The sequence below is a fragment of the Homalodisca vitripennis genome, chromosome 4 (assembly GCF_021130785.1).
Source record: "Homalodisca vitripennis isolate AUS2020 chromosome 4, UT_GWSS_2.1, whole genome shotgun sequence".
Lineage (NCBI taxonomy): Eukaryota > Metazoa > Arthropoda > Insecta > Hemiptera > Cicadellidae > Homalodisca > Homalodisca vitripennis.
The window spans coordinates 101,458,249-101,486,181 of NC_060210.1; the positions used below are offsets into that span (position 1 = coordinate 101,458,249).

At 29.8% G+C, this 27,933-nt stretch overlaps 1 protein-coding gene across 1 annotated transcript in view; it reads left to right on the forward strand.

The window, feature by feature from the left end:
* Positions 1–13,725, forward strand: part of LOC124361136 (lysine-specific histone demethylase 1A) — a 178,427-nt gene extending 164,702 nt beyond the window's left edge. The window contains exon 7 of the mRNA XM_046815173.1: positions 13,117–13,725. Within this exon, the coding sequence (XP_046671129.1) occupies positions 13,117–13,250 (134 nt within the window). The 3' untranslated portion in view covers positions 13,251–13,725. The remainder of the gene's footprint in view (positions 1–13,116) is intronic.
* Positions 13,726–27,933: the final 14,208 nt, after the last annotated feature.

Below are 27,933 nucleotides of genomic sequence, written 5' to 3' on the forward strand. Positions count from 1 at the left end.
TTTATGACAGCAATTTACATATAAATCTACTCCTGAGAAAAAGAGATAGATATTACATTTTCTTTAAGGTTAATGCCTCCACCTATTTCCCGCTCCTCATTCCACAGAACTGAAGGATAGCAATTCATATATCAGCAGAGCTATAAGTCTAAAGCCATGTGACATATATCCTGCCAGGTAAGAGCTGTTCAGAGTTGCGGCATGACCCAGATGATGACTGGTGCAGAAAACGGTAGTCACTAGGATATGATAAGACCCAGATAGGCTATACAGTACCAGCTTGTCACACTCAGATGTTTCAGTTGAGACATGACTGTACACGGGGTGTGGCCCAATACCGGTGTTGTGATAGAGTAGTGCATCAGTGACAAAGTGGGATTTGTAAGTGTACATAATATTAACAAATAGTTTTTTACTGATTGTCAAGATAGATTTTGTTAGTTGTAGAGTACTATTTTTTCAGAATCATTCCTCAAAATGTTAGATCTTAAAGTTAAAACTTCTACAGTTACGTTAGAATATAAACTAACGTACCTTTAGTTTTATATTAGCACCTTTGAGTAAATACAGATTTTGAGTGGAACATTGTTTGTAATACTGTAATGCGTTATACTTTTTAAACCAAAGAAACTGAGTTTGATCTGAAACAGTTTTTGCATCAACAAACGAACTACCCTTTTACCCAAACCTTAGACCAAAAGGAACCTATTAATCAAGTTTCAAGTCCCTAGGACCTTTCCATTAAGTGTTATCCCTGTTGTATTGTTAATTAGCTTAATCAATAACAATTCTTTAATACTGTTATTTCATTTTTGAGACAATTTGTTATTTCTTATTTTAACATCAGCAGTAATAATTGTTCTAGGTTCAATGAAATGTTTCATATTATATCTAAGATTTTTTTTGTTTATTTGACTACTGCTATATTTTACTCTATGTACTGAGTGTGAATATATTCTTGTATATTGTGGCTCACATTTACAGTATATATAATACATAATTATCACATATATCTGAATCTCCACTACCCTTTGCTACTGTTGCTCTTCTGGCTGATAGTGAGTGCTGTCAAGGCTTCATATATTGTGACTCTATGTAAAAGTTTTTCAATGCAATTTTTTATGAAGAATATAAATTCAATTAAAAAATGAGGGCTTTTTTTGAAAAATATTTTAATAAATATATACCTTATAAAAAACTACATGAATATGATTTGTGATGAAAAAAGGTCTTATTTATTTTCCTAATTAATAATAAAATTGTTCATGTAGTAACCAACATATTTAGAAACGTTCAATATATTTTTCATATAACTACATTATATATTATTCTATTTACATGTATGTCAGGGGAGGCGTTAACACATGGTGCGTAACCCTATGCTCAGGCACTTATCGTATTCCCAGTGCAGACCTAAGTGCAAGGGGATGTAGAGGTATTACCCACAAGCACACTATAGACTCCTGCTTGGCCTCCAAGGCATTGATAATGTAGGGTAAGTGGAAGGGCTGAGTTGGGCGTGAACATCAACGTTGATGTAACCAACTCTCCTGCCTTACCTAAGTAAACATATTGACAGTAAACAACATTTCACTCCTTGTAGAAACAAAATTAACATATTATAAAAGAGATTACAATTACCATGATCACAGAAGTTTAACATGGCTTTTGTGTAACAATATTTTGTGTAAATAGAGGTACCTGACTTTAAATTAAGTATTCTTCTTTTTTATGTATAAAAAAATAAATAGATTTATTGCAACATGGATGATGCAATGAAAGCAATATAAACATATTAAACATATCTTAATAAGAAGGAAACAGAGCAATCAACAATGAAGTTACACTAAAAATAACCCTCTTTTCAATTTTTACAGTCTTAAAAACTCAGCAAACCCTATATATTTTCAATTGAATATATTTTGAAACTATGCAGAAGTTGTATAGATCAATTAGTACAGGAAGAATGTGTTTTGAACTACATGTTTCTGTAACTCCACATTCAGAATCACCACTGAAGTCAATTTTCTTTTTCAAGGTTTTGTCTGCTCTGAGATATTTTTGTCACAAACTCACATAGTCAGTAATGAAACAAAGCTAGCATGACTTTCATAAAATCAGTGTAAAGTTTTATTTCCTTTTAGTACAGAGTGTAATGCGATCAGCCAAACATTTTAAAGTTGAGATATTCTCATGAAGAGATTACTTTTGGTAGGAAAACCTATTACCAAATTAACGGTGAAAAAACAAGGCCCAATTGTTTACTCTAAAGTAGTAGTGAAATAGTATGAGTATTTATTAGTGTTCAATAATATTAAGCATTTCCAAAAGATTTCTTGTCCTAAAATGTACTAATATTATTTTTTCTTACTTAAGAATAAATAGGCACAAATGACTTTCAACATAAACATTAAAATGGCTCTCAACACAAATATTAAACCTGCGAAAGTTAAACATAGTTATAAAACTATAGTTGTAAAATAAATATCAAAATATGATACATTTTTACCTCTTCACAATACACATAGTATTTCTCTATGCTCCCAATACAAAAGGATTGTTTGTTATTTACAATTTGAAGAAGTGTAAACACTAAAATCTGATGCTTTATTCAAGTTGACATTAAAACTATAACACATAGCATGATACGCAAAGTAGGAGAACACTTTGTTTTATTCCACTTTATGTAACATGTACGAGAGCGTACAATTTGGTTCCTTTCCTCTATAATACAAATTTTACAAAATGCTCATAGATGGGCAATACATACTCATACTCAATCTGTGGAACCCCTATATCAATCTTGTAATTGTAGTTGAAAAATTCAGATATTTTTTATCATGAATATAAACAGCTACAATTCAATTGATGAATTAATAGTTGGATACATTTTCTCTATAACTATGTATGTTATTTAACTATCAAATTATTCTTATTAGAAACTGACATTTATCCACGGCTTCACACACAATTCCATTGGCTTTATAAGTATGAGCACTTCCGATACCAACTTTATGTTTGGTTTGTTGCCACAATCAAGAAAATATGTAAAAAATGTATATTTATAGGCATTATAATTGACTGTGGTGTTAGAATTTTTTTAGACATAGTTGATTTGCCTTCCTTCCCCGATAAAGAAAATAAATATACGTACATAGGTCTGAGAAACCTACTTCAGTTAAAAGACAACTAGGATGATTTGTATAACTTATAGTGAAAATTAGATAGTAACTTTGTCTCTGCATTACTATCCTGACCGTTCGCTGTATTCTAAATATACATTTAAAAGTATATTTTTACTAAAACTTTAATTTTTTATCTGTATATTTTCTTACTCTATGTTGCTATTGAGGTTGAAATATTGAAACAAGAAGTGATGTTGCTTTAAAGCTTTATCTATCCTTTCAAGACTATAAATATATAAAAATTGAAAATAGTAGTGGTTAAACGAACTAAACATATGTCATAAAACAATTTTCACAAAGAACAGTTGATTACATTTAACAGGCTCTTTTAATTAATAATACTTATTTGTTGTATTGCAACTTTAGAGACCAAGGTGGGGTATTTCACATCTTTAGAGACCAGTGCAGTGTAGGTCAGCCTATTAGTAAGAATAGGCCTATGTGTTAAACAGGGACTCTAAGAATGTCCATGTAAAATTTCAGCACTCCAATAGTTTTTACATGATTGAGTAACAAACACACGTATGTGTTCACACACCCCCAGACATGCAGACACATACCATTAGATTTGTATGTATTAGTATAGATATAAATAATCTAATTTTGTGATTAATGTAATTGTTAATAAGGTATGTGCACTTTAAAAACAGTACTATAGAGGCAATTTTGTTATTATGTTGTCAATTCCTGTGGATGATTTTTTCACGACATTCTGTTGGTACTTGAAAGTTAATTTCAAGCACAATACTCTTAAAGTTGTTTTCTTCTTTGGTTTTAGAAAGTTCATTAACATTAAACTCTGCAGCTGTAAAAGTTATTTATTTTTTATTTTGACAAAATATATTAATACAAATAGGGGAAAAAGTTAGGGAGCTACTCTCAAGATTTGTATACATTGGCAGTAAACAATTTTGCGCTATAATTAAATATTAAATTTATTTTTTTACATACACATAGACATAATTCCTGTTGTTATACTTATATTTTTTATGACATGTGATTTTATTTAAGTGTTTGTTTTCAAATTAATTAAGAATTCCAATAAGAAAAGAGCTTCTAGAATGTGGACTGCTTGTATTTGCAATAATTAACATATTGATTTGATTTAAGTTAATAAAGGAATGTGAAAAGTCATAAACTTTCCATCATAATTTTACTTTTGCTAGTTTTAAAGAGACAAGTATTAGTCAAAGTAGGAAATCCCAGTTTTTAGCAAGAAAATGTTGTGCTCGCACTGCAATATACTAAAGAATAGCGGGATTCTGTGTAGCACACTACTGAGATTTGTTAAGATGGACAGAATAATATTTGAAAGGAAAGTAGCCTCACTTTGGAAAAATAAGTTTTCTCCCTGTGTATCTAAATATTCATCAACTTCAATCCTACTACTTGAGTAAGACCTGGTGAGGGGAAGATGTGGTAAACTGTTGTATTTGCAATAATTAACATATTGATTTGATTTAAGTTAATAAAGGAATGTGAAAAGTCATAAACTTTCCATCATAATTTTACTTTTGCTAGTTTTAAAGAGACAAGTATTAGTCAAAGTAGGAAATCCTAGTTTTTTAGCAAGAAAATGTTGTGCTCGCACTGCAATATACTAAAGAATAGCGGGATTCTGTGTAGCAGACTACTGAGATTTGTTAAGATGGACAGAATAATATTTGAAAGGAAAGTAGCCTCACTTTGGAAAAATAAGTTTTCTCCCTGTGTATCTAAATATTCATCAACTTCAATCCTACTACTTGAGTAAGACCTGGTGAGGGGAAGATGTGGTAAACTGTTGGGTTCCCCTTGGGAAGTGGCAGTTGTTAGACGTGTCTCTCGATATAGAATCATGGATCAACAACAATAAAGCCTCTCTAACTCTACCCAATCTGAGGGTGGAGCAGTAATCAGGCAGTAGAATCTCCCTCCACCCATCCTAGTTTATAAAACGAAGACAATTCTTATGATTCTGTATATCAGCTTATACAAAAATGTGAAGAATAAGAGTGAATAGAATATGCAGTATCGGTGTTTTTCAATGTATGCTTATCTATCTAGTTTTAGACTTACCTGTATTCATAACTAGTTATAATGTAAAAACTTTAATTAAAAATATTACTATTAGTATCAGTTTTGAATTTAAAACAATAGCAATATTTTTTATCTTAATTGATTTTAAATATGAGTTAAGAGGGATGTATAGTTTTTGTTCGAGTTTAATAAGTAGGAATTGTTGGATAAAACAAAGCAAGCAATACAATTCTGAATGTGAGTCAAGTGATTTGTACTTCAGACTATGCCAACTTATAAAATGCATACCTCAACTTTTCATGGATATCTTTGGAACAAAATCTGTATTTTAATATCAAGCTGCGAATTTTTTCTTTATGTTATAAAAATGATGATTAAATAAGTTAAGTTACACAATATAGTCTCTGCTAAATGTACATTTTAATTTATTTCTAAAATTTTTAAATACTTTGCTACTTGTTGACATTCTGCACACAGTAGAACTTGCTGTTCGCTGTAACACCACTAGTTATTCCAAGTATATACAACATGAATTCACGAATCCTATAAATCAAAACTTTGAAACACAAGCACATTTAAGAGGTCATGCTACTCAACTGCTGGCTGTGCATCTAGCGCTCTGCTTTTAACATGGGGATAAAGTTAAGGAATGTTATATACACAGGAACTGTTATATAAATATTTCATTTCAGAAGTTTAGGTTTTATTGTCTCAATGCTAATGAATTGATAAAACATTTATGTTTATCTGTTAACGGTAATGGTTTGTAATTTATATTAAAAATAGAGTTTCTCATTTGACAATATTTTTATATTCATTAGCATTGAGGCACCGAAATCTAAGTTCCTGAAGTGAATCATTTGGTGGATTTGGAGTAAGTTCCTACTTACAATACAGTTTTAGCCTCATGGAGCCTCAGATGAACAGCTAGCAGATGACTAGGTACCCTTTCAAGTTATCAGCCAGTTTATTATCTGACAATTTTAAATAAAACATTGTTATAATAGTAATCTAAAAAATCAATTTGTACGCTATTTAAGTTTTTTAGTGTGCGAACCTCAAATTTTGTTATAGTATCAGTACAAGTATATAATAGCAAATTTTTTTATTTGTAAACTTTATTGTATGACTTTGTTAGGTTATTATATGATAAAAATTAAATAAATTTATGTTTCAATTAAAAATTTTCATTATTTTAGAATTTGATCTCGCCTCCTCTTAAAATCGTGATTATGCACTGAAAACATCAACTTTTACTCCTAGTGATGAAACCTACTATTAAATATCTGTGATTTAAGATCTGTGGTTTTAATAATGAGTCTGTTGGCGAGGGAAGGAAAATGAGTGTCCTTATACTAAACAGCTTTGGGTGGTCATGCTGAAATGAATTAATATTCATTTCCTCATAGAAACACAGATCACAGCATATATAGAAAAACAGGAAATGATCTCCACATGGGTGAAGCCTGAGTGTGAAGATCGAGACAAGATCAGTAGCATGAATATATACTAATTAATAGTAGGAATACTGTAAAATCTTTGGATGGAAAAATTACAGAATTAAAACATGAAATTTAGAATATAAATATATATTATTATATACATGTATATCTATATTTATATATATATATATATATACACACATAAATAAAATTTGTATAAATGGCAATAGCCGAATTTAATTTCAATAAACATTGAATCACAAAAAGTACTTGTTCCACCACGATTCGAACCCGGATCTCTCATTTGCTGGGTGAATCTGCTACCATTACACCACAGAGCCACAGAGTATATATACACACACACACACTATATATATATATATATATATATATATATATATATATACTCGTAATATAAGAAAAAAAAGAAATACATCATAGCTACAACAAAGCAAGTGTTAGACAATAAGATGACTACGATAACAACAACAGAAATTATTATATAATGTAATATTACAGTAAATACTTTTACTGCCTTCCTCATTAACTCATTGTACCATTATTGGGGCAGCAGGAAACTTCAAAAGCTGGCATCTTGTTAAGTTTTTTATGTCTTAGTTTCATTTGGGTTAAAAGTGTTACTCTGTAACTATATTATCAAGCAGCAATAATATATTTCTACATCTGGTGTAACAATAGCAAACACATAGCTGATGAAATGCTCTCATAAAATAGCAGCCTACCTTCCTTAATATTACAGCTAATGTTGAATAATTGTTACCTGCCAGAAATTTTGATAACAAATACACTGATTTTAACCACCACATATGCCATGTATTATTTTGTATAACTTTAGTAGTTATGTTAAAAACACTTGTACTTATATACTGATAATTTATTGTCAAAGTGTCTAAGAAGTGCCACAAACATTCTTATAAAAAATTAATATCTGTAGTAGCAATCAAAATTTTAGTAGCTATTAAAGAGTGCAAAGGAATGTTCCGAGACGAGATTACTTGAAGTGCTTTTACAAGAAAATTATAAAGGAACAGAAGTTAAGAATGAATGTAAAAAAGTTTACTTTTGTCAGTTAGACACTTTAAGCCCACATTACGTTGATGGAATTTTTAAAATGCACTTAAAAGAGTTAAAGTGTCATTACTGGAGTTTAACTACTTGACTAAGACCTAAGTTATACTTTCTCCATTATACAATATTGAACATTTGTGCATATTTTTCTTCTTTATGTAAACTTATATTTACTTTTTTTACTGAAGGACATATACGCACATAATGGCCCAAGAGTGCAAAAGATTTTTACACTTTAAATTGATATTGGTTTAAACATAAGCAATAAAGTTAAATTACAACAAGCTTTCAAATACTTTTTATCTACTCTTTTGTTATGGCTGGATAACAGGCTCTGAAATTGATTTTTTAAATTACCTCACAAGATTTAGGCAATGCATTTTCTACAAACAGCTCTTCAACATAAATATTGGCATCAGTAAAGTTAAAAACAATTTACCGTAACTCTAGAAATAGTTGTCATTGTATGCTGTAGTTTCAGGCCATTTTCGTGCTTCACAGAAGTAATTTTTTATTCATTGAAAATATGTTTGATGATAGTGTTATTTTTTTTTTTTAGAATGAAAACAAAGAATAATATTTATATACAAAGTACGTCATAAAAACTGTAGAATATAGTTTATGTTCTGCAAAGTACAGTATTTCCAACTAAGCTCTGACATTTGGGTTGAACCAAGCTTATGAAATCAAGTTATAGAAAAACAGGAATGAAGATTGTGTGCCATATTTATTCCACTTTTAGAAAACATTTTACCATACATATGTGGAACCATGCTAAAGCTACAAAAACAAATGCACATAAATTATGACAAATGAGTGTTTATGTGTAGTGTCTTATTATGTACGATAACCAAATTCATTAGTTAAAGTTATAGAATAATTACTTTAAACAGTCATGTTATACATAATATGATTTTGATAAAGTAATAATAGTAAAAAAATAATTATTACTTTGACCATAAATTAAGAAGAATCTTTTTGATATCTTACACTGAAGGTGCCACCCCTCATTTCTGGCCAGAGTATTTATGATCAGTCTTTTCTGTACCAAATCATGTGACCTATTTGAGAATAAAAAGTTCTGTTCGGAAATGTCGCTGGCCAGAAGTGTGGACTTTGGTGGCACCTGTCACCCTGCACCTCTGACGAAAAAAAAAAAAAACATCCCTCAAGATAGTGCCTAAATTTGATCACAGATCATGTAAACACTACCGTAAAACAATGCAGACATCAAAAATAATATTATATTGGCATCTCCCTTGGTAAAAAAACATGTGTCTAAAATCTAATTATTATCAATGATTCTAACTTTCACGAAACACATAATATATATTAAAACACTTGAAAAATTCAATTCAATTGTATTTTATGTTTTCTTACATATGCACAATGTACACAATACACAACAAGATGGTGAATATGGAAACCAAAACTGTTTTACTTCTCTGTTCACAAATAACAATTTCTTACAACACATCCCCACTAATAAAGAGGAAACAACTATAGTTAACGTACTTAATTTCTTTCTCGATCCAGTGCATAAATCATAGTGATACATTACATAGTGTATTATAAATAAATAAATAATATATATATATATATATATATATATATATATATATATATATATGTATTATTATTATGTAAGGTCATGCTTGACTGATGAAAAATTAAAGATTGTTGGAGCAATTGGAAAATTCTTTAAATATTACTAAATGTTAATGAAAACAATACTTTTTCCAAATTGTTTATTTTTTGGACGAGGCCTTTTGAAACCAAAGGTTTCATCATCAGGCGACTCCACAAAAATAAACTCATTAACATTTAGTAATATTGATGAAAAATTGTTGACTAACACTACAGTAATGTTGTTGTTGGGCACAAATTGTGAGCTGATACTTCTAGGGTTAATCAGCTTTGCACTGATAATATGCACATCCTCCTTATGCAGTTATAGGTAATAAAGTATTCACAACTTATATCATGCACTTTAACACACTTTGTTGAAGTGTACTACCAATTTACATGTCTTTTGTCGGACCCAATTCAACTTGTTGCTTGTGAATATCATACTAACGTTCTATTATTATTTAGTAAACTTCATTCAACCAATTCAACTTGTTGCTTGTGAATATCATACTAACGTTCTATTATTATTTAGTAAACTTCATTCAACCAATTCAACTTGTTGCTTGTGAATATCATACTAACGTTCTATTATTATTTAGTAAACTTCATTCAACCAATTCAACTTGTTGCTTGTGAATATCATACTAACGTTCTATTATTATTTAGTAAACTTCATTCAACCAATTCAACTTGTTGCTTGTGAATATCATACTAACGTTCTATTATTATTTAGTAAACTTCATTCAACCAATTCAACTTGTCGCTTGTGAATATCATACTAACATTCTATTATATTTAGTAAACTTCATTCAGCCAATTCAACTTATTGCTTGTGATTATCATACTAACGTTCTATTATTATTTAGTAAACTTCATTCAACCAATTCAACTTGTCGCTTGTGAATATCATACTAACATTCTATTATATTTAGTAAACTTCATTCAGCCAATTCAACTTATTGCTTGTGATTATCATACTAACGTTCTATTATTTAGTAAACTTCATTCAGCCAACTCAGCTTGTTGCTTGTGAATATCACACTAACGTTCTATTATTATTTAGTAAACTTCATTCAACCAATTCAACTTGTCGCTTGTGAATATCATACTAACATTCTATTATATTTAGTAAACTTCATTCAGCCAATTCAACTTATTGCTTGTGATTATCATACTAACGTTCTATTATTTAGTAAACTTCATTCAGCCAACTCAGCTTGTTGCTTGTGAATATCACACTAACGTTCTATTATTATTTAGTAAACTTCATTCAACCAATTCAACTTGTCGCTTGTGAATATCACACTAACGTTCTATTATTATTTAGTAAACTTTATTCAACATTATGTAGGACTAATTTGTCTCAATCATTTAATTAATAACTAATATCTCTTTGTCTTTGTTGATTACAAGTCTTGCTATCTAAAATTACCAGTAAGAAACAACAAATTCGCAAGTCTACAGTTTAAAGCAAATTACACAGCTAAATGTGTGTAAAATATTCACCAGTAAAGTCTGATGGGTAAATGTTCCAATCTAATGTTGAGGTTTCTTATGTTATTGATATTTCAGTGATCAATGAAAAAAATTTAGTATTAAAAGTATTCTAAATCAAAGAAGATAATTAAGAGAATATTTCATGTAATCCTTACATATTTTTCTAACTATTTTTTCATAAGTTTCTACAAGGTTGGAGCTTAATATATTACAGGAAACCATGCTATATTTACAGTTCACTGTATAAAATGACAAGCATTGTTATAAATTGAGTGTTTTTCGTGGTAGGTCTGTTATTATATAAGTATTCTATACACACAAACACTATATTCATGCTGTTTTTGGACTGTGTTGATTTTTGCTATCATAGTAGCCAACGTTGTATTCTACAATTTCACAAGTTATTTGGTCTTCATGGGTGGACATGTTTTGAAATATGGAGATACATTTTGCATTATTTAGTATTACAGAGACTGGCACAAATACAATTTTATTTTGTAGCACTTTGTTTTCGCAACTTTTCATGAATTCATTTTTTAATTACATATAGTGTAAATTATAATTGATTAAATAAATGTAAAATGAGAAATGTGTGCTGTTCCTTCTCACAGCTCAGGTTAATTTTTAATTTTGAGCTTACATAGAACTGTAGAAATTTTTTGTTTTTAGAAATATCATCCCCAATAATTTGTAGCAATGTGCAATTCCATTTGAACACATCAAATTCCACAGATACAATTATTCTTCATTCAGTAGAATTTTATTGTAAACCAATAAACATTTTTTATTATTCCTTACAGGTATACTGACCTAAATAAAGTTTAAAAAATTGGTAATGTTAAGTGCTCCTCTGACCATCAACCACATTGTTTTCACAACTTTCAGTTTCCATGGGTTAAGGTCATTTTGAATTAATTATAAGTGGAAATTTTTTGATTGTATGAAAATAATGAAGTTATGGTTAAATCAGTAAGAAAAGAAATGCTTGTAGACAATTTTATATTATTTTAAGAAACATTATATATTATTTATTGTACGTTGGTCAGATAAACAAAATAGTGTAATAACAAAGTACTATATTTAACTTCCTTCCCTTCAAGTATCAAATGTTCCATGATTTGAAATTTTACACTCTACATGTTTTCGGGACATTTTGTTATTTTCAGAACTTCTTTTATTATTATTATAAATGATGCTAATGGAAATAAAAATATAATTAATTAATTATAGTTCTATGTGTTTATTACCCTTGACCTTTAAACACCTTGTGCCTCACATTTTCACATTCATCATCTTTCATGGGTCAGTAAGAATTTTTTAATTTTAAAGCAGACATTATTAGATGATTATACTTCTTCAAATAAAAAGAAACTTTTTGGTACACTCGTACTACCTTAAACACCTTGGTCACACACAGTTTTGAATTGTTTGCCTTATTGTGGGTCTGAGTTGGGTTTTAAGAGGTATTTTTGTTTCATATATAACATGGTTGCTCTCAGCTGAATTATTTTACTTAGTCTGTATGATAATGATTTCAAGCACCTCTTGTCATACAATGGTAGATTTATATCGTAATGTTTCGTTTAGGAGTATTTTTAGACTTTGAGTTATAAATCTTTTCTGTTATTTTTTCATACAATCAATAACATTGTAATTTTTAACTTGGTCCATTTTAGGCTTATATATGTACTGGTTAGAATAAGTTTTAAAGTTTTTGTATGGTAATGCAACCTGAATTAATCAGAATGCATTGTTTTACATGGAACTAATATTTATTGTACTTCTTTAATTACTCGTAATTTTGGCTATGGCTATAATAAACATTATTCCTTATTTATATACCCTAATTGAGCTGTTTTGACTAATGGTACAGTTTTTATACAACATATTTTCTTCTCTGTTTTTTTTTTCTTCTAACTAAGACATATAATTGAGTGGTTATGAACAAAGTTTATTTGGTGGTTAATTTTGTGTAATTTAATAAGTTATTGTAGTTACATAGGAACATTTTATTTATAAAAATCCATTGCTCTTTGTATTATTTGTAATATCAATTTAAAAAATAAAAACTTAGGCAAGGCTCTAAAGAGTAGAATGAAAGGCTTATCAATAAAATAAGCATACAATACCAGGATAGTTGGCTTATGTTTTAGGGGTATAGAATTTTATTGTTATAATTGTTATTTAAAATTATATTTTTGAATATTATTGAATAGTAATTTAGAATGATCTCTATCTGTGATGAATGTCCGCAGGGGAACATACGATCCGCAATTATCCAGCTACTGTCCATGGAGCCTTTCTAAGCGGCCTGCGCGAGGGTGGTCGGATCTGTGATCAGTTCTTGGGCATCCCCTACGGTCCTCCTACTGCCACTTCCCCAGATTAGATTAACATGTTGTATCCATTTCATTGATTCTGCATTTTTTGTGTCTACTGATTACTTTAAACGTTCCTGTGTAAGTTTTTACGGTTGAAATATACCCATTAATCTGTAATTTTACTTGTTGAAGTGGATACTACTAGTTTGTAAGATTCTAATCTTTTCCATTTAAAGTTTTTGATCTTTTATTTATGAATTAGAACATATATGTTTTTGTCTGGTTTTATGGTTTTGTTATATTATAAGTGTTTTCATTATAAGGGAGTAATTTCATATCATTATGATTTGTGTATAGGTTTAGTATTTTTAGTATGTAATCTTTAATCAATGAACGTAATTTTGTTCATTACGTTGTCTAATGAAGCCTTGTTGGTATAATACTATTTATGTTTTACGGTCATGTGTTTACTTTTAGCCCATAAGATAAATTGTCAATGGTTAATTATACAGTAGTTAATTAATAAAACAATTTTATAACATATTTGTATTATTTGATTTCAACATAACCTGAATGAACATTGGACAAAGTGTCTTTTCAGTGTCCACAATAAGGTGCAAATCAGTAAACAATACAATATTATAACATTTAAATAAGAAAACATACTAATGGTCTTGATGTTATATGCATTGCTCTAAGTTTTATTTTTTTCAATTTGTTTAATTTAACCTATAAATTAAATAAATTGTCTTTATATGATATGTATGAAATTATGACCTAATACATTTTATTTCTTGTGTAAAGAAACTAATGGAATAGGTACTCAGACCAAATTTGGCATGCTGCTTCTAATGCTCTCTTAAAATATTTTGTAGGAGTAATTTAGTGTTTTTTTTTCCTTAACACATTGGTTTCTATCGTCATTCATTAACATGAAAAATGAACGAATAAAAAATATTAATGTTTCCTATAAATGGATTTATTGACAATCAGCTCTTTTTTTAAATAAAACCTGGATGAAAAAATATTAGGGAGTTGACATTTTTATATACTGTTTTACTGTACTCATTTTTATGAACTAAATAACTTCTAAAATCTACACCTAGAGTCTTGGGCTGTATATCTTACTATTTATGAATCCTTGCTGTTGGTCATAATTGTCTTCTGAAGCCCTAAAAAATTATCTCAAAATCAAAAAGTTAACTGTCTGGATTGTTTGGTTCTATATTTATGCCCACCTACATGCTGCCATTAGTGTATCACAGCATCTGCAAGTGGTAACCTGCTGTGCCCTTCTGAACAATAACTGGGTTTGTTAAAGAATCACTCTGACCGACCAGTAACTTAGGAGGAGGAGTTTACTGGGCCACCAACAAAAACGTTAGAGGAAAAATGTACAAGGCTCCTAAAAAGTTTACATTTACTAACAAATTTGTGCTAAATCAAATTGTATATTTGGCTAAATAAGCTTCTATTTTCAAAAAAACTTGTGTTAATGAATTTAAACATAAGCTTAAACCAGTTCAAAATTAATTAATTAATCTATCAATCAAGTTTGGACAGTAAAATCCTGTTCCATATATTATGTTCCATTTGAACAAATTGGTATATCAATGCTAAAGAAATATAACTATCCATATGTCGTATTCAACAATAAACAATACAATATAGGTAGTTTTTAAATAAAACAGTAAAGATGAAACAAATTTGTGTGGAAAATAAACCTATCACATATAATATTTTTGCCAACAGTTATTTAATTAATACATTTTATACCAACTTGAAGTATTTTGATGTGAGGATAATTATGTGTTAAATTAGTACACACTAGACTTCTCTAAAAACCTAAAAAGATAACAATTTATAAAATATATTTTTGTGAATTATCACGTTATACACCACATGTTTATAACTTTGCCATGATTTATGAAGTGTATAAAATAAACTGTGAATTTAATCTTATTTTTAGAGATGTACTATTACAAGTTCATAAAATTTTTCATAATTTTCCCAACCCCAAAAGTTATAAAAGTTATTTGAAAATGTCAAATGTAAACTTCCATTTTCACAATGGATTGTTAAAGGTAACTCTTTTAGTTTTCATGAAACAGAGAACGCAACTGGAATTTAAAGATGTTAATATGTTAGCAGGTGTAACAATAGATAATTATATTAGCAAGTTAAAAGATTAATGGTTAATTACAAAGATTATCATATTAAGGACAATGTATCATTAATCTAAATGACATAAAGTCAAAATGGTAATTCAAAATGTATAACCTACATCAGAAACGTAACTATAACACAATTAAATAAAAATGTTTAAGTAACGTACAGTACTTGAGTAGGATTAGAACGTCAAATAAAAGTGAGCTTTTGTCTCACAGAATACATTGTATCACTACAGACGTTTTTAAGAGTGCTTGCATGGATGTGTTATATTATTAATACCTGGAAAGGTGACTGACATAATTACTTTAGCCATGCAAGTGAAAGATTGTAGCTGCTGATAGCTTGTGTAGCTGGTTTTTTCTGCTGGGGTGACATAGAAATTTGGAATCAGTTATGGTCTTAAAATATCATGAAATCCAGAAAGCCCATTTTATGATTTAGTGGAAAACCCCATAAGCTTAGTAGTTAAGGAGCTGATAGTCAATTTGCATTTTATAAACACTCAACTAAGTTTTCATGAAGTCGATAGAGATATACTTTTCAAATAAAGAAATCAATTTTCAGATGCACTGGTGTTGGTGGGGATCAAAATGGGATGGTATCTAAAGGATATCAAGTAATTAATTTTTAGAGGTCCTATTTTTGAGCTTCACACTTATAAATAACCACCAGATACCAAAATAATAGTTATATGAGAGTCAACTAATGAAATAAAGAAACTTAAATTATAATATTTACAGTTTAAATGGTTGGTATTTTTATTGTTGGCTAAACTAATTTAACTTTTATTCGCTTGTGTGACGATTGGTGCATAAACCTAAAACTTATGACCCGTGAAAAAAATGTATGATTTTATTTTATTAACTCTTTGGATACTATTTTCACTTCAACCTCCAAAAAATATGTGTATGTTCATTGATTTCATTGTTAAGGTAAATTGTTCTCTTGATTTAATAAAAACCTATATTGTGTGCAATGCAAATTGGTTTTTGGCTCCTCTATTGTCTCATGGGACTAAAATTATATGGACATCTTTTAGGTGATATTAAGCAATTAGTAAGAGGGAATTAAAAACCCCAGAAGATTACTATTCTGGTGGTTATTACATTATAGCTGAACCTACACTGGGTACAGTAAAAACTGATGATTTTCTTGCATCTGGACAACTCCATGGATATCCGGAACTGACACTTCACTGTAAAATTCCAGGAGATATTGGGTAAAAGTGTTAACCAATAAGACTAGTTTACCTGAAGTAGGTGGTATTCCCTTAGTGTTTGTTAAAGATTTTTGCAAAACATAAAAAATGAGTAAGTATTATTCCAAGCCCACTTTGACCCAAGGGATGTGGGTGAGAAACAGATGAAATGGTACATATGTCTACCTTTAAATACAATTAGAGATCATCCATAGTCGGTTAATCCATTGTTCTTGCATGGAGTCATTAGAAATGTTCCTGTGGGGTTGTTTGGCTAACAGGGGGGGCACGCTATTTTCTGTACTGGTTCAAACGACTCCACAGCCTCGTTACTCCCAGCTTGTACAGCCACCATGAGTGGCCGATATAAAACGTTATGGTCTTCGGAAGTAACAACAACATTTGGTATCCATTAATATTTCCTATTTATAAAAATGTTAATTTCTTTTAAATATGCAGTGATCTGTGGGAAATATCTTGAACTATGAGAATAACTTTTATTTACTTTTCCACCTTTTATATCCATTCGTTTAGCTGCAGTCTCTTACTCTTCATATCAGCTGCTTTTATGTCAACAATGTAAACTGTCTGTTTTCACTCTGTGCTAACTTAATCATTGTGAGAGAAATTGCTTGTATATTCTACAATTTAAAAAATTTCCAAATTAGATTGACATTGAAAATAAGATTAAAAACTAGATTTGGTACTAGATTTTGGTAAAATTTAATCATATAATAAAAGTGACACTGACAAACTTGTATAAACAATGATTTCAGTTAAGCTAGCTAGAACAAATCTTTATTTTAAATACCCTCACTATGTTAGTATTTAAAATGTTTAGTATTCACTATGTTTAGTATTTATGTTTTTTATTGTTTATTAAAATGAATAATAAACATTTATCTTTTTAATGCCTTGCACATAAGTCGACAAAACAATTCTGAGTGAGTGATAGGTGTCAACTATCAGTGGTGTTTTGAGAATGACAGGTTACATGGGCAAGCCTGCACTATACTTACGCTTTCTGACCTGGGTATTTTTTCCTCAAAATAGTAGTTTTTAAAATTAATTTGCATAACTCTCGTGATGAAATAATACTTGATCAATGTCATTGTCACTATTACTAAAGTCTGGTACATCCTAAGAAAATTCAAATTTTCTGAAAGTATTCAACTATCAATGTTGAGAACTAATTTCTGAAATTACAACATGACATACTTTTTTAAAAACAGACAACAGCTAGTGAAAGGTTCAAAACAAACGTTTATTATATTGTGACAATTAAGACAGAAAAACCAAATATCCACGAAATATCCAGCAGTCCTTACAACAATTCTGAATTCATAATCTTAATATTTCAATATTTTATTTAAAATATTAAATCTACATGGTTTTACAGATTGATTATGTCAGGATGCGCTAACAGGATACAAGCAAGACAATGCCTATGGACCTCAAAGGGTTAGAGCATCCATGCAGCTTTAAAGCTATGAGCATGAGTTTAATTTGAGGTTTCTAATAAGCTTCAATACATGCTGAAAGCACTGGAAAATAACAATCAAGTACAGCTGATGTACATGCCAAGCATGGAGCAAACAAGCATGGCTGACAATTAATGTCTTTCTTATGACAAATTCCTCTGTCAATTTCACAAAAAAACTAGCTGTGTACTTATGCAGTGCAAATTGGCTTTCAGCCCCTCGACTACAAGTGCTTAACATATTTGCTGATCCCCCAGTTCTCCCCATATTACTACTTTTTACCTTCTTCAATTATAGTTTGTTCTAGAAGTTGTACTTCAGTAATTAATTAATTTTCTTAAAACAACCAAATACATTTTGAGTCACATATGCATAATTATAATGTGTATATTGCAATAATCTGCAATTGGCAAAAATATATCAAAACATTGCTTTAGCACAGTGACTTCATCTAAATAAAAAACATTACTATTTTTAAAAAAACAAGGAAAAAGAATTCAAAGATTGTTTAGTGGCAGTAATGTTCCTTTATTACTTATTAAATCATATAATTAGTATATATTAAATTAACGCTTTTATATTTAACCATATACATTTTATTTAGTATTTGATTTACATTGATATCAATTAATAGTTTTGTTATTCAATATTTTAAGTACCAATAATTATATTAAGAATATAAACATCTGTGTATCATACTTCATTTTTAAACTCAGTTAATTCTTAAAACTTATCTATTCCAACTTTGGGAATTGAATTTTTAAATCGTATATGTATCTTCAATAACAAATAACAAATCGTGGAAATTGCAGGTTCTGCCAGCTGAATAAAACTCACTCAGGTGTGTAAAAATATGGCAACAGAGAAGAAAGAATTTCAGAATTCATAAAAGAAAATACACAAGATTGCACAACTAACTATTAGTTAAATTTGTTTCAGGAAGGATATAAGTGAAGGCTCATAAATAAAGGCATGCCTTCTAAATTCTCCTTTAGTAGAAAGAATGCAACCTCCATAAATGTTAATCATTCTGTAGCAAGGCTGCAATGTTTTTTTAAAATTCAGAAGACATTAATAAACGGAAGCACACAATGCTGTTTCAACATAAAAATGTCTGTCCACTTGTCATAGGTTAAACTGGTTTATAAATATATTTTAGACAAAATAAAAGATTTTTACCATTCCTGCTATCTCTTGTATAACTATCTCTGTGATAACTATGATAGACTGCACTAGCTGTTGTATTTAAAAATGTTTGGGTATCTATTTTAATAAGTTAGAAACCATCAACATAGCTAATAGTTTAATAACTGTTGAGTTACACTTATTATATCAATGGTAGGTATTACAAAAAATATAAAATAATATAACATTGGTATATTAATCATATCTTATTGGTATGTGTTATTTGATTTTGAGCAACAGTTCTATTACTAGAGTTATAAAATTAGAAAAACAACGGATAAAACACTAGTAAAATTACAAAACATACACAATTCCAAACTTAGTTAAATCTAATAGCTAAGTTTTGATAGACATTTGTAGTTAACTATCAGAACAAGTGAGATTAAAAAGTCAGATTACAAGATATGGAGTGTTAAGAGTTTGACTCAACTTCTAATAATCAGCAACATTTTTTTGTATAATTTATTTGATCATAAATTATACTTCCTTAGTAAAAAGTTATTACTAGAACTTAAATGTATTTTATTCTTAAAAAATTTGATGATTAATATTAATAGTTACCTTCCTTTATTGGTGTACATCGTACTTAATACACATTCATAAAATAATTTCACATGTTTTGTCTAAAATAATAAAAAAATTACTTACCACCAGATCCTCTTTCTATAGTAATCTTTTAATCCATTAAGATACAATAGCTAAATTACGCAGGGCATCCATAAATTTCTGTACCACACTTGCCATTTGATTTTTCATGTCAAAATACCTAAATAGTGACATATAAAGTGTAGAACTATCTTGTTTAGTTACCTCAGTCTGTCTATTTGAACTGTTTAGGAAAAAGTTCATTTTTAAAGTACATTTATCTTTAAAGAAGATTATAAAAATTTATTTCAAAATTAAAATTATATATATACCATATTCTTAATTCTAATTACACACTTGTTATTATAATTAAGATCAGGTTAAAAAAAGTTTCAGAAAAATATCATACCACCTTTCAAAATCTTCAAATTGAACAATTAAAAATGGGAGATTCTATGACACATTTATAATAACAGTGAAATATACATTAATTTTAGCCAAATAGTTTCATGAGTTTGTTTCACTGTGATTAGTGATAACAGAGTAGGAAATGTTTTATTTACCACCATCTCTTACATAAAATACACTTATCGAGTTATTAACATTGTTTAACTGCTAATTAATAATCAGCTGATTGTTGCATTTGGCAATTCAAATTACTTGATCATTGTTGACATTTTGGACACTCATTATTACATTAGTTTGGGTGCAGAACATGTTGTTTTGGTAGATTGATCTTTAAATTGTGTTCAATTTGGTTTACATTGTAATCAAATGCCAGTTATTAAACACAAAATTTTGTGACTTACATAATTTTACCATTGTATTTTTTGTTACTGTGGATGACATTGTTTACTGAATACTAAAGTGATAAAAATTTGACATAATTGATTTTCTGTTGTATATTTATAAACTCAACTAAAACATTTATTGAAACTTGTAATAAGAGACTTGTTCCTTCTTGCCCTCTGTAGCCAGAATAAAACTGACTGAATAATGCATGAATAAGTGACTTTTAAAATCAACTTTGTTTATTATTAAGTGGAAAAGCCCATTGAGATATCAGTAAGTTTGATATTTTAAATTCACTGTTTTATCGAGAATACAATGATATTTAAATGCAATGTATTAAACCGTTTCTTAATTGTAATTTATTACAGATATTAAAAGTATCACAGGCATGTTATTGGAAAATTAAGTAAACATCATTCATAATCCGAGATGGTTGAGAAACCTGCCTCCTGTTATTTTATTTTTATTGTTATATTACTTTGAAATTTACTGTTAACCTCACAAGTGGAATTGTATTTTTGTATTTTTTATTGTATTTTTATCTTAAATGAATATTTATACTTGAAATATCAACACCTGCTCACAAAATTTTACAAAGACTTTAGAACTGTAAGAGAAAACATTTCTTAATATAATATAAAAAAATTAATAAAATGTTACACTATTCTAATATTATAGGAGCCAAGACCAAATTTACATTATATAAATGTACAACTTACACTAGACTGCAACTTCACCATTTATTCATTTATAGGTGTCTCTGATGTTGAAACGATGTAAAGGTTCGTTTTGAGTTTCTTATTCACCGACTTTCTTTGGATCAGTTCAGGTAGACTGAAGGAATTCACAGAATTTCAGTTTTTTGATTTCAAAAGCGGTCTTAGCATTTAGTTAGTTTCGTTACAACACACTCAGCCCCTAATATGGGGTCAGAGGTTGAAGTTTCTTCAGGGGCTTACTAATTATCCACCTTTAACCAACAGTTCACCTAAAGGCTTAGCGCTGCTGTTGGCGCTGCTGTTGTCGCTGCTGTTGACCGCATCATGAACCGCCTTTTCACATAGCAGATGCGAGTGGCGCTTCGCTGTACTCGGTAAACCCAATAATAGCTTTCGTGACAGCAATTCCCTTAAGAAAGAAATCGATCGTCCAAATTTTGTTGGAGGTCGAAGTTAATGTTACTGAAAGGGTTAAAAATAACAAATACTTTTTGACGTGACAACGTCTTAAATTAGGTTGCGGCTCGGAGTCACTCATGAAAAAGTGTAACGCCCGGTAACGTTACGATGCCCGTCCAGTGGGTCCGCCGCACGGGATCCGCACGGGATAAAGCAGATAACTGTGGGTCCGCCGCACGGGATAAAGCAGATAACTATGTTTATTCGTGAAAATGTGGAGTGCTTAGATTCGTCATTTACAACAACTACAACAATAAAGGTAAATAATTGTACACTGATATTTCATTATCGTAAACTATGATTGATTGATTAATTGTTAGATTGACACAAAAGTTGAGAAACTGAGTTTATAGGTTATGTCATACAATTGACAAATGTTGATAGTGTTAAGTAAATTATTAGTTTAAATCACTCTGCAATCAATCGTAATTCAGTCGATTGAGAAGAAACAGTGCGTATTGCTAGTCAAACATTTAAAATAACAAATTATAACCTCTAACCTGTCATAACAGTGCGACCAAACAAACTCACCACGCGCGGAGTTAGAATTTAACTGTGTTTAGCAAGAATTTCAAATTCCAATTTTAGTAAATGTTTTATTCAACTTTACCATTTACAATAACAAATTTGAATTAATTTCAAATTATGTACAATGTTTTAGTAAACAAAATATATTTCTATAGTTAAAATTTGTGCAATTCTTATTTTCATTCAATTCCTTGTTCCTATTGTGCAATTTAATAATATTCATATCAATAAATATTCTACCGAGAAAAAGACGTTGTCACGTAAAATCTTCGCCCGTAAAACCGACTTTACAGGCAACCATAATTTTTTTCTCAGAAAAGGTTTTTGCTTTTTTAACACGCTGAAAACAAACTGGCAGACATTATAAATGATAGTTACAACAACGTCTGCCAACGAAATAAAGAAAGTGAAAGATGACATTTTCAGCCAAATAGTCGGTCTTTATATTGTTGGCTGAAGCTTTACGAACAAACTAAATGTATGCTTTTACAGTGCGAATTGGCTTAGACATTGGTTCTTAGATTTCTTTTAATTTTTAGATCAAAATTTGTAAACATAATCATAACATTGGAATATTGATATGTGTAGGCTACCCATAAAAAATGCGTGATTTTGATAACGAAGGTAAAAGTTGCTTATTGTATATAGAATTCATATTTAATACAAAGAGTAAAAAGAGTAAACAAAAAAAGAGGTTTTTAGTTGAAAAATGAACCAGTTGACACTATTTAGTTAGTAAATGAGCCATTGAGTTTTAGCTTAATTCTAAGTAAAATCGTATTTTGAGGTGTGAGGTCATGTTTCAATACTATCAACCACTAAGAAACGGTAAATGTTGACAGAATATACCTAATATTGCGCAGGAAATATAAAACATATTCTATTATTTGTGGAATGAAGCCGTTTAAGACTAGACGAGCGGAAAATGACGTGAAAGAAGTTGAGTAGAAGACGACATGTCAACAGTAATGGAGTGGGCCGTGCCGGCCCGACACTGGCTTACAGAACATTAATCTCTCTATGACAGCTGCTTTTTCTTGTGCTCGGGAACCTCGTGCCCACGAGGAACGATTCGTTCGAACTTCAAGTTAGTATGTAAATACGATAATATATATTGGCGTAACGGAGAAGTTAGCGCACGAGTATAAATACAACTATTTGTCTATGAGAAGCACTGTGGTACAGTCAGAATTGATATATCAAATACAGTGTCAATGATTAGGTTTCTTAGCTAATACAAGAATAGGGAAAATCCATTTACAAATTGTCTCTTTGTGAAAAAATCCAAACATAAAGATACATAATGTCATATTTGAAAACATTGATATATCAAAAACAATGTCAATGATTAGGTTTCTTAGCTAATACAAGAATAGGGAAAATCCATTTACAAATTGTCTCTTTGTGAACAAATCCAAACATAAAGATACATAATGTCATATTTGAAAACATTGATATATCAAATACAGTGTCAATGATTAAAACATGATTTCAAATTCTCTGACTTGGAGGAGGAAAAAGTGGAATAGCTTCTTAATTGACTCAAACAAATTTTAAAGGAAAGTAATATTCATAAATACAGTATCTGTTGTCGTAGATTGGTGCGAATTGATGTGAAATTGATATTGAGTTTATCACTTTTCATACGGTTACCTTAAAGCTTTTTTTAACTTTTTTACATCACCATTTAATTAACATCAAGATACTAATTTTCATCACAATTGCTCACTTCTGACTGATTTACACCTACCAGTAGAACATACTCTGGGTATAGCTCAAGCTGTAAATCCGTTAATATATCTTCAAGTTACTAATCCATACGGCAGCCACATATGAAATCCACCTTTCTTCCGACTCTGTCCTGAGGGAATAGTTATAATATTGCATATAAATCTTGTTCAAGTTAGACGTTCAGTTTCCACAGTTAATTAAGTCGTACACAATAAGTATAATTGAAAACGCCTGGCTGTAAGCCGTCGAGGAACTGCTAATTCTCTGTAAAGCCAGTTAAGAGAGGAGTTTTATCCTTCGCTAAGTAGCCTAATTATTTCTCTACCGAGCGGTGCAATGTGCCTCCCCGCCCAAGTAGCTCTTAAATATTTCCGTATTACCTCGTTGATTACATTAACCTTTGCTGGCCTCATAATATAAGAATGAGTCTACTGGCAAAATGTTTCTCCGCTGGAGAATATTTTATCTCGTTTGTTGAATTATAGGCTACTGATAAATAAACTATATTCAAAAATTCAACTGATGTTAACTGACCCTTTATGAAATTTGATTTAAATCAGATTAAAATGCATGTTATAAATAACCAAATTAAATTAGATAACACGTAGTATATGACGGATAGAGTTATGTTATTAGAGGTACCTTTATATAAACCCTTTTCATTTTAACAGATGACAATTCTTATATTATATTATTAAAACAAGTACTTTCATTGCTTAACATGAGGGAAAGTTTAAACCAACCTACAGGATTATGAAAATATATGCGTCTGTCCTAGATGGCGTTTTTACAAATGTTCAAAGTAACATTGATTGTGAGGTGACATTTAATTTATCAAGCTGACTTTATAAACACACAATAAGTCAAGTAACGTTTAATAAATAATGATATTACTTCTTGATGGTCATTACTGCAAATATTTTAAAATTGAGTTATGGACGATTTAAAATCTTTTGTAAGCTGTAAGGTCCTGAGAATCACAACAACATTAAAGAAGACGCATGATACACGTACATGTACATGTGTGTACATTATATAGAGGCCAAACACTTAAGCTTTAAGCTCAACCAGAAATTTATTTTGAAGACAAATATAAATCATAACTTCGCGCCTTCAAACAGTGTTTGGCTGTTTATTATACGTCACTGTCTCGTAATTGCAGTTTAAAATGTGTAGGAACTTTAAAACTTAACTTTTATCTTCTTATTTTAATTTGTAACTGCTTAAATTTGTAAATCTAAACAATTCTCGAATCCTCCAGGAGACACATAAAAGGTTTTATTAAAATCGCACTAGCCGTTTAGGAGTTCAGTGACATACACGCGCACACTAAAACATATATAGAAAGAATGCATTTTAAAAGAATAACTGGATTTTATTATATGGCAATTGAACATATCAACAGTAGTAATAAATACATTTAATGTATTTCACATAACTAAATTAAGTTACAATTGTACCATTATCCATTAACAAAGAATTGAAAAAAGCAAGGAATGCCAGGTGGGTAATGCCACCTTACTGAAATAAAAGAATATCTTATAATTAATTTTTATTTATACACTTCACTTTATAAACTGCGGTATATTTTGGTTTGTATAATATAAACGTGGTTTTATGTTGAATCAAGAAAATAACGAACGAGCTACCTTCAAAGGATTCCTTCTTAATAAGCCAATTATTATACTTGAAAGGATTTCTTAATTATTTCGAGGTTGTGGATTATACCTTTCCGTTTTGTGTAATAATTAAATGTTATGAAAGAAATCGTTTCAAAGTTGAACAGATCTTAAGTATTTTACTTAACTGACGAAAATTGTATATACCGTGTTAATAGAAATACTATTTGTATGTAAAGATACATACTAACTATGTGCGTATTTCATTTCAATTATATTAATTCAATAAAAATATTTTAAAATTATTAAAATCCACATGCACTACAAAGAAGCGCGAGTGGAGAAAACTATACATTTAAACATAATTGTTACAAATATTAGTAACCTGTGTAAATGTCCACTATGTCCTTACATCTCGAACACTGAGTATTATCCAAATACGTGAAAAGTATAAAACGTACTCTCTTCTTCTACAGAAGTTCCACGACAGCAAATAAAATTTGCATACCAGCAATGTAATTATTTTAAATATTCATATGCAATTGTTATTTCTGAAATAATGAATTGGAATCAGTAACGTTAAAATAAATTGGTATACATTCATAACAGAAAGATAATACTTTAATATTTATAACAAAATTATAACGGAAACAGCTCAGTGTAATCAATTATATTACAGGGATAGCATTAAAGTAATTCAACAAACAATAAACTTTCCAAAAAATAACAACAATACTAATTTTGTACATATTACTTAATACATAATAATAATATATTTATACAAATATGCTATCTAGTTGATAGGCAGACACAGAAAAATTGGGCGTTTTAAGTGTAAGAAAGAATTACAACTCATTTCCACTATGCTGTATGATTTCATAATAATATTTATGGCCAATATAATAAAACTGGTGTCTACTTATTTTTGTAATAATAGTCAGTATATGGAACAAGTCAAAAACTGGGTCAATCGAGTTGTTATATTTATTTATCTGAAAGGAAAATGTTATTGGTATTTATAAACATGCATTTTTGAATTATATGGGTGGATTTATTTGAATGTTAAAATACTATTCTTCGCAAACAGGCGACTCATTCTATTAGTTTTGTTTTGCCTATTTATTGAACGTATAACTTTTCTTTGACACACTACTACAGTATTAAACATTTTTATGTATGTGCCCCCATAATTTATAATGCCATACATCCACGAAAAGTAAATTTTTCCAATATTTACGGTTTATATAATTTCTGATATAATTATATGAATTGTTAATTTTGCTTAATTTTTCAGTAAGATAATCCATGTGGTGATTAATTTCAACGCTTATAATTATAAATACCTTTTGTTACTTATCCGATTCGGCAACATGGACATATCTCTCTCTCTCTCCTTCTCTCTCTCTCTCTCTCTCTCTCTCTCTCTCTATATATATATATATATATATATATATATATATATATATATACACATTAGCGTCCAGGGCAGATTAAAGTTATCTTATTCCGAAACTCAGCTTTCGACAAATCAGGATGAACAAATAGAAATGAATTTGGATTTAATTTAAGTTATTATTACTTCTATAATTATCTGGGTTCTAATTATTTCAGTCCAACAATTATGTTTTTCAACTAACCTTATTACGAATGTTCGAACTGTAATCCGTCGTTTTCCAAAGTTCTTGTAAACGAAGTGATTTACTGTCTCTAAGACCCCTTGTACGTTTATTGATTCATCAGCAGCTCTGATTAATTGCATCATGTCCACGAAGTCTTGGGCCTTGATGCATAAACCAAGTCTTTTAACGTTCCCCACAAGTAGTCCATACACGTCAAAACCGGAGATCTGGGTGGGTAGTTGACTGGTCCACCTCTCCAATCCATTTTTGAGGATATTCCTCACTCAGAGTTTGTAGCGCCGCTTCAGAGTAGTGGGCTGGCGTCTCATCGTCCATCTATCCAAGACACCACTTTCCTTGGATAGTTTATTCAGGAACATTAATTTAGGCAAGTAGTCGATGAGGAAACTGTACATATTTCCGTCCAATTATCCTTAGAAAAATGGGCCAACAACTTGGTTACCAATAATACCGCATCAAGTATTAGGATCCAGTATCTTAGGTTGCCAATCTCTCACATCCAGTGGGAACTTTAAAAACCCCAGACTTCATGCTGTAAAGGCTCAATTTTCCTTTGTTCAGAAAGTTCCATAAGACCTTACGGAAGCATATTCTTCCGCATCTTCGTGCATTTTATCACTCTTGAATACCGTAAGAGAAAGG